The sequence below is a fragment of the Macaca nemestrina genome, chromosome 17 (assembly GCF_043159975.1).
Source record: "Macaca nemestrina isolate mMacNem1 chromosome 17, mMacNem.hap1, whole genome shotgun sequence".
In the NCBI taxonomy this organism is placed as follows: Eukaryota; Metazoa; Chordata; class Mammalia; order Primates; family Cercopithecidae; genus Macaca; species Macaca nemestrina.
Genome location: NC_092141.1, coordinates 7,620,471 through 7,634,117, shown reverse-complemented (window position 1 = coordinate 7,634,117; position 13,647 = coordinate 7,620,471). Strand labels below are relative to the sequence as shown.

At 51.5% G+C, this 13,647-nt stretch overlaps 1 protein-coding gene across 2 annotated transcripts; it reads right to left on the bottom strand.

The window, feature by feature from the left end:
* Positions 1-995: 995 nt before the first annotated feature.
* Positions 996-13,617, bottom strand: LOC105474431 (cholinergic receptor nicotinic beta 1 subunit). Of its 2 annotated transcripts, XM_071082293.1 has the most exons (11): positions 13,516-13,617; positions 13,292-13,431; positions 12,590-12,634; positions 11,792-11,901; positions 11,585-11,693; positions 11,084-11,231; positions 9,637-9,846; positions 4,586-4,809; positions 3,347-3,519; positions 2,860-3,007; positions 996-1,723 (listed from the first exon to the last, which is right to left on the bottom strand). In XM_071082293.1, exons 1-11 carry the CDS (start codon positions 13,571-13,573, stop codon positions 1,583-1,585), a joined length of 1,506 nt encoding a protein of 501 aa, XP_070938394.1. In that variant the 5' UTR covers positions 13,574-13,617; the 3' UTR covers positions 996-1,582. The 2 variants fall into 2 exon arrangements, with proteins under 2 accessions (XP_070938394.1, XP_070938395.1); XM_071082294.1 differs by lacking the exons at positions 13,292-13,431; positions 13,516-13,617 and adding an exon at positions 13,078-13,124.
* Positions 13,618-13,647: the final 30 nt, after the last annotated feature.

The following is a 13,647-nucleotide window of genomic DNA, read 5'->3' as shown; positions in this document are numbered from 1 at the left end:
GGGCGTGGTGGTTCACACTTTTAATCCCAGCACTTTGGGAGGCTGAGGCAGGCAGATCACCTGAGGTTGGGAGTTCCAGACCAGCCTGACCAACATGGAGAAACCCTGTGTCTACTAAAAATACAAAATTAGCTGGGCGTGGTGGCGCATGCCTGTAATCCCAGCTACTCGAAGGCTGAGGCAGGAGAATTGCTTGAACCCGGGCGGGGGCGGAGGTTGGAGGTTGCAGTGAGCGGAGGTCGCGCCATTGCACTCCAGCCTGGGCAATGAGCGAAACTCCATCTCCAATAAATAAATAAATAAATAAATAAATAAATAAATGGTGGTGAACTAGTGGCTGGGCGTGGTGGCTCACGCTTGTAATCCCAGCACTTTGGGAGGCCAAGGCGGGCAGATCATGAGGTCAGGAGTTCGAGACCAGCCTGGCCAACATAGTGAAACCCCATCTCTACTAAAAATACAAAAATTAGCTGGGCATGGTGGTATGTGTCTGTAGTCCCAGGTACACGGGAGGCTGAGCCAGAAGAATCACTTGAACCCAGGAAGCGGAGGTTGTGGTGAGCTGAGATCACACCACTGCACTCAGCCTGGGCAACAGAGCGAGACTCTGTCTCAAAAAAATAAATAAATAAAATTAGTGAACTAGTGCAAATTTAAAACTCTGCAGGCCAAACAAAAAACACACCGTTGCAACCTCTGATACACACCGCATAGTGCTTTTTTCCCATGTTCTCATGTGATCCCCAGACAGTCCTATAGGGCACATGCTATCACTAGTTTCACTTTACAGATGTGGAAACAAGTACAGAGCAGTCTAGTGGCTTGTGTGAGCACCAAGGCTGGAACTTGAATGAAGGTCTTGAAAATGCTGCTTTTTCTCATTACCAATGCATGCTTGTAGAAATAACTTTTTTTTTTTATCCTAAAGATAGTACACATTACAAAACATAATAAATTACAAAAAGTTAAAAAGAAAATGACCACAAGACCTGACATGCAAACAATAAGCTACTTTATTTCTATTTTTATTTTTTTAGAGACAGAGTCTCACTATGTTGCCCAGGCTGGTCTCAAACTGTGGGGTTCAAGTAATCCTCCCACCTCAGCCTCCCAAGTCACTGGGATTACTGGCCTGAGCGACCATGCCCAGCTTATAAACATTATTAATTGCTGTATTTACTTCCAGAAATTTATTTCCCCTATTCAACAAATGTTAAGCACTTACTATAGGTCAGGACCTGTGCACGGCACTGGGGATGTTACAGTGAACAAGACACATTTCTTGACCTCATAAGGCTTACAATCTAGTTCCTGTTCTTTGTTCTATTTCACTGGCAACCTAGGTGTTGATACCCAAAAGAGCTTCTTCAAGATCCCAAAGAGGAAATCAGATGATAGTGCATTTCAGGTGGGTCCAAGACACCTGCCTACCCAGCCCTCAGTCCAATGCAGTCCCCAGAAACGAAATAAGAGGCCCGGATTCCTAGTGAAGGAGTTAAGAGGCAGAGAAGGATATGGCTTGACAGTATCACCAAACTCTCACTTCAACTGGTAGAGGGCCTGGGTCTCGACCCTCCAGTCTTCAAGGAAAGGGGTCTGGAGGGGGCAAGTGGTACGTGGCGTCCAGGAAAATGACTAGGGTTCCAACGCTGGTGAAGATGATGAAAGTCCACAGGAAGAGGCGGTCCACTACCATGGCCACAAACTGCCAGTCCTCCTTCAGCTGTGGGTAGGCAAAGGAAACTTCCTGAGCTCTGGGCCCAGACCCCCAGGGAAACCCTCCCATTTCCCCAACCTGTACCCGCCTGGGTCCTCCTACCACCGGTTTGAGGCAAGAGCCAGCAGCGCAATAGGAGAGCAAGACTGCAGGCAATGCATGGGCATAAAGAACCAGTAGGTAAGGGCCGGGCGCGGTGGCTCACGCCTGTAATCCCAGCACTTTGGGAGGCCGAGGCGGGCGGATCACAAGGTCAGGAGATCGAGACCACGGTGAAACCCCGTCTCTACTAAAAATACAAAAAAAAATTAGCCGGGCGCGGTTGTGGGCGCCTGTAGTCCCAGCTACTCGGGAGGCTGAGGCAGGAGAATGGCGTGAACCCGGGAGGCGGAGCTTGCAGTGAGCCGAGATCGCGCCACTGCACTCCAGCCTGGGCGACAGAGCAAGACTCCGTCTCAAAAAAAAAAAAAAAAAAAAAGAACCAGTAGGTAAGCAGGGGGTGGGACCAAATTAGGAAGATGTCCAATCAGAAACGAAAGCAAGGCCGGGCGCGGTGGCTCACACCTGTAATCCCAGCACTTTCGGAGGCCTAGGCGGGCGGATCCTGAGGTCAGGAGATGGAGACCATCCTGGCTAATACAGTGAAACCCCGCCTCTACTAAAAATAGCAAAAAAACCACCCCAAAACAAACAAACAAACAAACAAAAAAAACCAGCCAGGCGTGGTGGCGGGCGCCTGTAGTCCCAGCTACTCGGGAGGCTGAAGCAGGAGAATGGCGTGAACCCGGCAGGAGGAGCTTGCGGTAAGCCGAGATCGCACCACTGCACTCCAGCCTGGATGACAGAGCGAGACTGTCTAAAAAAAATAAATAAATAAATTAGCCGGGCGTGGTGGCGCGCGCCTGTGTCCCAGCTATTCGGGAGGCTGAGGCAGGACAATCCGCTTGAACCCGAAAGGCGGAGGTTGCAGTGAGCCGAGACCACGCCACTGCACTCCAGTCTGGGCGACAGAGTGAGAGTGTCTCAAAAAAAAAAAAAAAAAAAAAAAAACGAAAGAAACGAAAGCGAGTGCTGGTGCGGAATTTGGGGGGTGGGGCCAAGGTCGCCTACGCCTGGCCTTGTTCCACTCCCGTTGGACATACCGCATCGTGGTCCTCCTGTTCCTGCAGCTGTCGAGCTATGTAGCTGATAGAGGAGACGACCTCCCGTAACTCCGGAGGCAGGGCCACAGCCCGGTTTGGACCATCGATAAATCGCCGCAGATCAGGGGCAGACAGTTCAGGCTGGAACCTGGAAGAGGAGTGACTGGCCACGCCCAGACGCAAAGACAGCCAATGCCAGCGACCCAGGCCCCGCTCCAGCTGCCTCCAACAACTTGCCAGTTCTCAAAACCCGAGAGTGCCCTTCACGCTCTCCCCGACAGCAGTGATCTCTCTAACCTTGTACAACTTCTTCCACCGCCTCTGTTTTAGTTCCCACCTCCCCTCAATGTGAGCAGCAGGGGTACTACAACTCCCATGATGCTCAACCACAGCATCTTCCGGGAGCATGGGCCGCTTCTTCCGCACATTCTTCTGGGAACTGTAGTTCTCCCTCTCCCTTTTATGTGGGTAATGGGCGTGGTCCTACCTGTTGGGTTTGGGGAAGAGAAAATCACTTGGCGGCTTCCGGATGAAATATTCATCTGTTCCCCGACCCCAGCCACTTCCTGGAGAAGAACAGTGAGGGGGCTCCGGCATCAGTTCTCTCTCGGGCTTGGGCCTTTTTAAACCCAGGTACGGCGGCAGTTTGTGAATGAAGATCTGCAGAGTAGAAGAGGCGTATTGGTGGGGGCTTTCATGCTTTCAGACCAGAAGGGAAACAGCCAACCACCCCACTCCACATGCCCATTCCCGCGCGTATGTGCGTGCACATTCTTCCACAAACGAGCTACGCCAGGAAATGCAGCCACACAGACCTAAGAGCTCTTTAGTGGGTTGGCCCAGTCGCGGTGGCTCTCGCCTGCAATCCCAGCACTTTGGGACGCTGAGGCGGGAGGATCACCTGAGGTCAGGAGTTCGGGACCAGCCTGGCCAACATGGTGCCACCCTCTCTCTACTAAAAATACAAAAATTAGCTTGGCGTGGTGGCGGGTGCCTATAATTCCAGCTACTCGTGAAGCTCAGAAGCTCAGGCAGGAGAATCGCTTGAACCTGGGAGATGAAGGTTGCAGTGAGCTGAGATTGTGCCATTGCGTTCCAGCCTGGGCAACAACAGCAAAACTCCATCTCAAAAAAAAAAAAAAAAAAAAAAAAAAGCCGGGCGCGGTGGCTCAAGCCTGTAATCCCAGCACTTTGGGAGGCCGAGACGGGCGGATCACGAGGTCAGGAGATTGAGACCATCCTGGCTAACACGGTGAAACCCCGTCTCTACTAAAAAATACAAAAAACTAGCCGGGCGAGGTGGCGGGCACCTGTAGTCCCAGCTACTCGGGAGGCTGAGGCAGGAGAATGACGTAAACCCGGGAGGCGGAGCTTGCAGTGAGCTGAGATCCGGCCACTGCACTCCAGCCTGGGCGACAGAGCAAGACTCCCTCTCAAAAAAAAAAAAAAAAAAACCTCTTCAGTGGGTTGGGAGGTATCCCAACTGGAAAGAGTGGGCTTCCAATCTGATAGTACCTAACCCTAAGAATATTTCCCTGGGACCCGAGATGAGCAGTACTGATGAAGAGAGGAAGGGATCTGTGAAATGATAATGATAGGGGTCAGCTTAACTGCAACATTTCAACACCTAACAGGCTTGGGCACTTCAACACTCTACCACATAGCTGTAGTTTTCCCTATGGTCTGTAAAAGGAAAGTTGGGGTTGGAGGAGGAGATCTTTCTCACCTGACGGACCCAAAGGGGCATTTGGTGGGTGTGGGGTGAGCGGTGGTGCAGGTTGAGAACCACGACACTAAGGATGACTGAGAAGGTGACGAGGACCATGGTAAACATGAGGTACTTGATAATAATGGGTACCGATAGGGAGGTCTCAGGTACTTTGTCGGCCAGTAGCAGCAGGAACACAGTAAGGGTCAGCAGGGCAAAGATTGAGAGCCCCATCTTCTCTCCTTGGAGGGCAGAGAGAAAGAGAGAAGGATTAGACTTTGCCAGAAGGAAAGCTCTATGGCATAATCAGTGACCATGTTTCCAGGCCATTCAAAGACAGGTTTCTGCAGCCAGGCACAGTGGTTCACACCTGTAGTCCTGGCACTTTGGGAGGCCAAGGTGGGAGGAGGGATTGCTTGAGCCCAGGAGTTTCAGACCAGCCTGAGCAACATAGGGAGACCTCATCTCTGCAAAAACAAATTTGAGTCTGGGTCTTGCTCTGTCACCCAGGCTGGAGTGCAGTGGCATGATAATGGCTCATCAAAACCTCCACCTCCCAGGCTCAAGTGGTCTTCCCACCTCAGCCTCCTGAGTAGCTGGGACTACAGGTGCATGCCACCATGCCCAGCTAATTTTTGTACTTTTTGTAGAGACAGGATTTCACCATGTTGCCCAGGCTGGTCTCGAACTCCTGAGCTCAAGTGACCCACCCACCTTGGCCTCCCAAAGTGTTGGGATTACAGACATGAGCCGCTGTGCCCAGTCTCTACAAAAAGAAAAAAAAAAAAATTAGTCAGGCACAATGGCACATGCTTGTGGTCCCAACTGTTTGGGAGGCTGAGTTGGGAGGACTGTTTGAGCATGGAAGATGGAGGTTGCAGTGAGCTGTGATTGCACCACTGCATTCCAGCCTGAGCAACAGAGCAAAACTCCGTCTGAAAAAAAAAAAAAAAAAAGAAAGAAACAAGCTTTTGAAAGGGCCATCTGCATGCAAATCATTCCTACATTTGTATGTCCACCCTGGACTTCTCCCCTGAATGCCAGATATATATCCATCTGCCTACTCAACCTCTCTTGGATACTTGGATGTCTAATAAATATTTCAAGCTTAACATGTCCAAAACTGAGCCGGGCGCAGTGGCTCACACCTGTAAGCCCAGCGCTTTGGGAGTCCGAAGCGGTTGGATCACCTGAGGTCAGGGGTTCGAGACCAGCCTGGCCAACATAGTGAAACCCCGTCTCTACTAAAAATACAAAAAATACAAAAAATCAGCTGGGCGTAGTCGTGGGCACCTGTAATCCCAGCTACTAGGGGGGGTGAGGCAGGAGAATCACTTGAACCTGGCAGGCAGAGGTTGCAGTGAGTCGAGATTGTACCATTGCACTCCAGCCTGGGCATCAAAGTGAAACTCCGTCTCAAAAAACAAAAACAAAAACAAAATAAAACAAAATGACCAAAACTAAATTCTCTTACTACCAAAGCTACTCCTCCCATAGTCTTCCCTATCTATTTTTAGACAGAGTCTCACTCTGTCACCCAGGCTGGAGTGCAGTGGCGTGATCGCGGCTCACTGCAACCTCTGCCTCTTGGGTTCAAACAATTCTCCTGTCTCAGCCTCCCGAGTAGCTGGTATTACAGGTGCATGCCACCACGCCTGCCTAATTTTTTGTATTTTTAGTAGAGACAGTTTCACCATGTTGGCCAAGTTGGTCTCGAACTCCTGACCTTAAGGGATCTGCCCGCCTAAGCCTCCCAAAGTGCTGGGATTACAGGCGTGAACCACCGCGCCTGGCCTATACCTACTTTTAATTGCATGCAGATTAAGCAATGGATTAGGCAGAACTTTCTAGGGAAAGGGTAGTAACTTCTGTGTCATCGGGTGATTGCCATGGAAAGGGGTGGTAACTCCCAGGTGTTCCCATGGCAATGGTAAACTGACATGGCACACTTGTGGGTATGTCTTATGGAAAGCTGCATCTTCCCTGTTCCTGTTCTAGCTAGTCCTCAGTTTGATCTGGAGTCGAGTCCCACCTCCTACATCACCACCTTGCTCCAAAGCACATTACCTTAGGTCTGAATATTGTAAAGCCCTCCTAACTGATCTCTTTGCTTCATCCTTTTCTCCCATGCTGACTGTTCTCAACCGAGCAGCCTGACTGATTTTGTTAAAATATAAATCAAGATGGCCGGGCGCGGTGGCTCAAGCCTGTAATCCCAGCACTTTGGGAGGCCGAGACGGGCGGATCACGAGGTCAGGAGATCGAGACCATCCTGGCTAACACCGTGAAACCCCGTCTCTACTAAAAATACAAAAAACTAGCCGGGCGAGGTGGCGGGCGCCTGTAGTCCCAGCTACTCCGGAGGCTGAGGCAGGAGAATGGCGTAAACCCGGGAGGCGGAGCTTGCAGTGAGCTGAGATCCCGCCACTGCACTCCAGCCCGGGCTACAGAGCAAGACTCCGTCTCAAAAAAAAAAAAAAAAAATACAAAAAACTAGCCGGGCGAGGTGGCGGGCGCCTGTAAGTCCCAGCTACTCGGGAGGCTGAGGCAGGAGAATGGTCTAAACCCGGGAGGTGGAGCTTGCAGTGAGCTGAGATCCGGCCACTGCACCCCAGCCTGGGCGACAGAGCAAGACTCTGTCTCAAAAAAATAAATAAATAAATAAATATATATATATATATATATATATATATATATATATATATAAATCAAGCTGGACGTGGTGGTTCACGCCTGTAATCCTAGCACTTGGAGAGACCGAGGCGGGCAGATCACCTGAGGTCAGAAGTTCGAGACCAGTCCAGTCAACATGGCAAAACCCCATCTCTACTTAAAGTACAAAAATTTAGCAGGGCATGGTGGTGTGTGACTGGAATCCCAGCTACTCAGGAGGCTGAGGCAGAAGAATCACTTGAACCCAGGAGGCGGAGGCTGCAGCGAGCCGAGATCACGCCACTGCACTCCAGACTGGGCAACAAATCGGGACTACGTCTAAAAAAAGAAAGAAAGAAATATAATCAGATCATATTATTCCTCTTTCCAGAATCTTCCATTGGCTCCCCATCTCCTGCATGAAAGCAAAGGCCTTATTATGGTCTATAGGTCCTTCCCATGAGCTCCTGGACTTCATCTCCTACTGCTTTCCCCTCTGCTTACTTCATTCAGTTCCACTGGCCTCCTCTCTGTTTCTTGAGTACTCCTGACCTCAAGTGATCCGCCAGCCCCAGCCTCCCAAAGTGCTGGGATTACAGGTGTGAGCCACTGCGCCCGGCCCACTCTCCTTCTTTAGACAAAGGATTTGATGGCAGAGAGGAGGAAAACATGTTTTGAATACTAGAGTTAAGGATATCAGGTCTCTGAATCAGACTGCCACTGACCCAGGTTGGAACTGCAACATTTTCCCTCTCTAACTGTGTAATGATTTCAGGCAAATGACTTAAACTCTTTCAGCCTCTTTATCCTCCACTGTAAAATGAGAATGACAATCCGTTACTTACCTCACAGGATTGTTGTAAAGATTAGAATTAGTACATGTACCATATTAAATGAATTACCTTATAGCAAGTGTTCAAAAAAGAAAAACAAAAAACAACCCAAAACACAATGCTTACATAGAACTTACTGGGTGCCAGGCATAGTTCTACTAACTCAGTCAATCCTCAAATAATTCTATGCAGTAGGGACAATGGTTGGCCCACTTCCAGATCAGGAAACTGAGACACATAGAGATTAAGGAATTTGGCCAGGTGTGGTGGCTCACGCCTATATCCCAGTACTTTGGGAGGCCGAGGCAGGTGGATCACCTGAGGTCAGGAGTTCGAGACAAGCCTGGCCAATATGGTGAAACCCTGTCTCTACTAAAACTACAAAAATTAGGCGGGCATGGTGGTGGGAACCTGTAATCCCAGCGACTCAGGAGGCTGAAGCAGGAGAATCGCTTGAACCCAGGAGGTGGAGGTTGCAGTGAGCCAAGATCATGCCACTGCACTCCAGCCTGGGCAACAGGGCGAAACTCTGTCTCAAAAAAAAAAAAAACAGATTAAGGAATTTGCCAAAAGTTATCCTATTATGCTGCCTCCTAAAGAAACGTTGGCTATTACTATTATATATTTCCCAGGGAGATAGGAGGTTAAAGGACTAGTGGGAGCCGGGCACGGTGGCTCATGCCTATAAGCCCAGTACATTGGGAGGCTGAGGAGGACAGATCGCTTGAGTTCAGGAGTTGCAGACCAGGCTGGGCAACATGGTGAAACCCCTTCTCTACCAAAAATACAAAAAAATCAGCTGGGTATGATTGTGGGTGCCTGTGGTCTCAGCTACACAGGAGGCTGAGGTGGGAGGATTGTTTGAGCCCAAGAGTTTGAGGCTGTAGCAAGCTATGATCACCCCACTGCACTCCAACCTGGGCAACAGAGCAAGACCCTGTCTCAAAAAAAAAAAAAAAAAAAAAAAAAAGGTCAAGCGCACGCCTATAATCCCAGCACTTTGGGAGGCCGAGGCGGGTGGATCATGAGGTCAAGAGATTGAGACCATCCTGGCTAACATGATGAAACCCCGTCTCTACTAAAAATACAAAAAATTAGCCAGGCGTGGTGGCGGGTGCCTGTAGTCCCAGCTACTCGGGAGGCTGAGGCAGAAGAATGGCGTGAACCTGGGAGACGGAGCTTCCAGTGAGCCAAGATGGCGCCACTGCACTCCAGCCTGGGCGACAGAGCGAGACTCCATCTCAAAAAAAAGCGAAAAAAAAATAAAGGAGTATTGGGGTTCTGACAGTGGGCAGGGGATGTTAGGAATAGGAAAAGGCAATGGGAGAGTTATCTAAGCCTGGAGGTTTGTGGTTCAGAGGAGTAAAAGCTTTATGGATTAGAGGCTAGGACTCCTATTGGGAAAGAGTCCCAGTTTCACTGAGCGGAGGAAAGGTGGCAGTCAATGGGAGGCAGAGCCTGGGTGGGATTGCTGAAGCCCAATCTATGATGCTTTGGATTGGCAGGAAAATCCTGCCTGGATTAAGGGTGACAAGGAAGAAGCTGAGCCAATGACAAAAGGGTGGGAGCCCCTTCCCCCATTACCTGCATCTGGTGGCAGGTAGAAGACGAAGATGGCCAGAAGAGTGATGAGGATGCATGGGGCGATGACATTGACCAGGTAGAAGAGAGGCTTCCGGCGGATGATGAGGTAGAAGACGACTTCCTGGCGCTGTCCTTCCCTCCCTTCCCTAGGATCACCTGGAGGCTGGATTAGCCGAGAGGGCTTGTGGATAATCTCCCACTGGCCATTCTCTGGGGAGGAGGAGAAGGAGGGGGACACAGATATGGGAGCTGTCCTCGTTAGTGCCAAGTATGGCTTGCTCTGCCACAGCCTAGATCTGAGAGCGTTGACTTGATGAGACTAGCTGTGGACACTGGGCTGAGTAGCCCATCTCAAATAAACCTGGGCAAGTCTCAATTTCCATGTTTTTATTTATTTATTTTGAGACGGAGTTTCGCTCTTGTTGCCCAGGTTGGAGTGCAGTGACGCAATCTTGGCTCACTGCAACCTCCGCCTCCCAGGTTCAAGTGATTCTCCTGCCTCAGCCTCCCAAGTAGCTGGGATTACAGGCGTCCGCCACCACACCCGGCTAATTTTTTGTATTTTTAGTAGCGGCGGGGTTTCACCATATTGACCAGGGTTGTCTCGAACTCCTGACCTCAGGTGATCCGCCCACCTTAGCCTCCCAAAATACTGAGATTAAGACGTGAGCCACTGTGCCAAGCCTATTTTGTTTTTTAAATTTTTTTTTTTTTTTTTTTTTGAGATGGAGTCTCTCTCTGTTGCCCAGGCTGGAGTGCAGTGGCACCATCTTGGCTCACTGCAAGCTCCACCTCCCAGATTCACGCCATTCTCCTGCCTCAGCCTCCCGAGTAGCTGGGACTACGGGTGCCCACCACCACACTCGGCTAATTTTTTGTATTTTTAGTAGAGATGGGGTTTCACCATGTTAGCCAGGATGGTGTCAATCTCTTGACCTCATGATCCACCCGCCTCGGCCTCCCAAAGTGCTGGGATTACAGGCGCGAGCCACCACACCCTGCCGTTTAAAAATATTTTTGAGATGAATTTTCACTCTGTCACCCAAGCTGGAGTGTGCTGGTGCCATCTCGGCTCACTGCAGCCTCCGCCTCCCCAGTTCAAGCGATTCTCCTGCCTCAGCCTCCCGAGTAACTGGGATTACAGGCGTCCGCCACCATGCACGGCTAACTTTTTGTGTTTTTAGTAGAGACGGGGTTTCACCATGTTAGTCAGGGTGGTCTCGAACTCCAGACCTCAAATGATCCGCCTGCCTCGGCTTCCCGAAGTACTGGGATTACAGGCGTGAGTCATTGCCCCCGGCAATTCCCATACTTTTAAAATGTAGATAGCCATACCCATCCTGCTGACCCCACAGGGCTGTATTGGTCATCCCTGACAGGATATTTATGAGCCTCTTAGAAGCTGGAAATCATAGAGCCCATGGATGTAGGAGCCATGCCCACTCACCAATGAAAGTCCCTTCATGAATGTGGATTTCCTGCTGCTCTTGCCCGTCAGGACCCAGGCCTGTCTGCAGGCTGACCTCCGAGCTGTCGTAGCTGTAGGAACTGAACACCATAGTACAGTTCTGCCAGTCGAAGGGGAAGTAGGTGACCTGGATGGAGGGGAGAGTCACTAGAGCTGCCAGAGAATCAGTCAGCGCTGATGGAGTTTGGGAGATTTTTGGGGAGGGCACAGGGAAGGGGAATCACGGAGGAATTGGAGGGTTATGAAGGGAAGCCATGGAGAAAATGGGGGTGGGGAGAGAGGTCACTGAGTAAGACTAGAAGCCAAAGAAAGTGTACAGAACACTCAATGGAAAATCAGGAGGGTAGACAAGAGGTGAAGGTCATGGGGATTAGATAATGGGGGAAGAATGAAGGATGGGAGTCGCTGGAGAGCCAGGATGTCTATGGAAAGGGAGGGTTTCTAAGAGCTCCTTCAGCTTCCAATGTAGAGCCGGGAAACCTGGATGCTGCAGCTGCTGCGATAGATGCCCGGGGGTTGCCAACGCACGGAGCCGTCGGAGGACGCCACGACGTTAATGTCCAGAGCCACGTCAAAATTCCCATCATTGCTGCAGAGAAGGGATCTCATCTGCAATCAGGGCCCGCGCCCGGAGGCCCCGCCCCGCGAGGCCCCGCGCCACCTCCCGGGCTTTGGAAGGTCTCCTACTTGTTCAGTAGCACCACGTCAGGGAGCCACACGGATTCCGCCGTGATGCGGAGCAAATCGATGCCGTCGTGCTCCGCAGGGTCCCAGCTCAGCCTGTAGTCAGTCCACTCCTAGTGAAGCAGAAGCTGAGGGGCTGTCCCGGGTTGGAGGCCGGGAGGGGACGAGGGATTTCCAAAGGAAGCCCAGGAAGGGAGTGCAAGGAAGGGGAGCAGGGCAGGCATAAACTGTGGGTCAAGGGGCCGGGGTTCTGGCTCTGGCTCCGCCTTCACTCGCTGGGATCCACATCAGCTAATTTCCCTTCCCCCGCACCGGGTTTCAATTTTTTACTCTGTAAAAATGAGGAGGCTGCACTAGTTAGCCTCTAAAACAGTGGTTTTCGAACTGCAGTTCGCAATCCTTTAGTGGATGGGGAATCAAATTAGTGGCCCCAAACCAGTGTTTCAAAAATTAGAATGGACCAGGTGCAGTGGCTCATGCCTGTAATCTCAGCACTTGGGGAGATTCCCCCCCAGAGGCTAGTGGATAGCTCAGGCTCCCGCGTTCAAGACCAGCCTGTGCAACATAGTGAGACCACGTCACATACACACACACACGCACACACACACACAAAATTAGAATAAAAAACGCATGGGGTGCAACTCCTGTAGTAAAGTTAGGTGTTGTTTCCTCGAACTTTGGCTTCAGTTGTACACGTGTTATCTAAAGTCGTGATGTAAAAAATATTCTTACTGGGCTGGATATTCAAGAAAATTGTCAAGGCAGCGGGAGGCCCTTTCCCACCCTGCGGGGTCTCCATACCAGGTCTAAGTACACTTTTGTGCTCATCTCTTCATCCTTCTCGTTCTAGAAAGGAAAAATTTAAGGGGTAAAGGTGAAGTAGGGTGGAGAGAAATGAGGGGGCTGGAAGGCCAACCTCTCCTGGGAACCCCACCCCCTTTTTCTGAGCCCCATCCTCCTGAGTCCAAGTCCACATCCCAGAAGGAGCGTTAGTTTAAGACCTGCCTGTATCTCAGAAACACCCTTTCCAGCCGTCTACACTCCCAGCCTATCAACCTACCAGATTCGCTCCTGCCTAGCCCTCCGCCTTGCTCTGTCCCGGGCCCTGCCCTCAGTTCATAATCCACCCAGCCATGAATCTCCACCTGCTGCCATTTATTGACCCCTGAGCACCAAGCACCCTGGGCACTCAGGACCCATATGGCCCTACCTCGAGGTCCATCCCCCAGCCCCTGCCTCGTCCCCAGCTCCACTTTAAGGTCCGGTCACAGGTCCGTCCATCACCCTACCTGGCTCTACTCCAGGCCCGTCCACCAGCCACGGCCAGAGCTTGTCCATTTGTCTGATTTCGACCCAGTCTTCACTGAAGGCTGGTCCCTCTCAGCCTGGTCTCATCCCAGGCCCCGCCCCCAGTTTGTCCCCGGTCCGGCCTTTCCTAAAGTCACGCCCCGCGGCTGGTCGGCTGGCCTGACCTCTTCCCCCACCCCCGCCGTGCGCCCTCACCAGGCTGATGAGTTGTGCCAGGATGAGACCAACGCTGACCCTGACACGGTCTCCCACCTCCCGCGCTGGCCGCACGGAGCTATCATAGCCAGAGAAAAGTTTCTCCCGGAGTCGGCCCTCTGCCTCCGAGCCGCGGACGCCTGGGGAAGGAGAGACTAAGTGCAGCCCTGGTGTCTGGCCACAACCGCTGGACCTGTCACTGCTCCTTCAGGGCCTACACTTACCTGGGGCGAGCGGCGCTCCCAGCGCCCCCAGCAGCATCAGCAGAGCCCCTGGGGTCATAGCCTGGCGGCTCGCTCAGTGACTTCGCTCCGAGAGCCACTGGGACCGCCAGCACAGGGGAAGTGACGAGGAGC

Bases quoted from the DNA above. Each gene is read 5' to 3' on its own strand.
- LOC105474431 (XM_071082293.1), bottom strand. From the start codon at position 13,573: ATGACCCCAGGGGCTCTGCTGATGCTGCTGGGGGCGCTGGGAGCGCCG. The intron at 4,810-9,636 runs GTAATGGGGGAA...CTGCCCTCCAAG, and splicing joins CTACCTGCCACCAGATGCAG to GAGAGAAGATGGGGCTCTCA. The intron at 3,520-4,585 runs GTGAGAAAGATC...TCTACTCTGCAG, and splicing joins TGCCCCTTTGGGTCCGTCAG to ATCTTCATTCACAAACTGCC.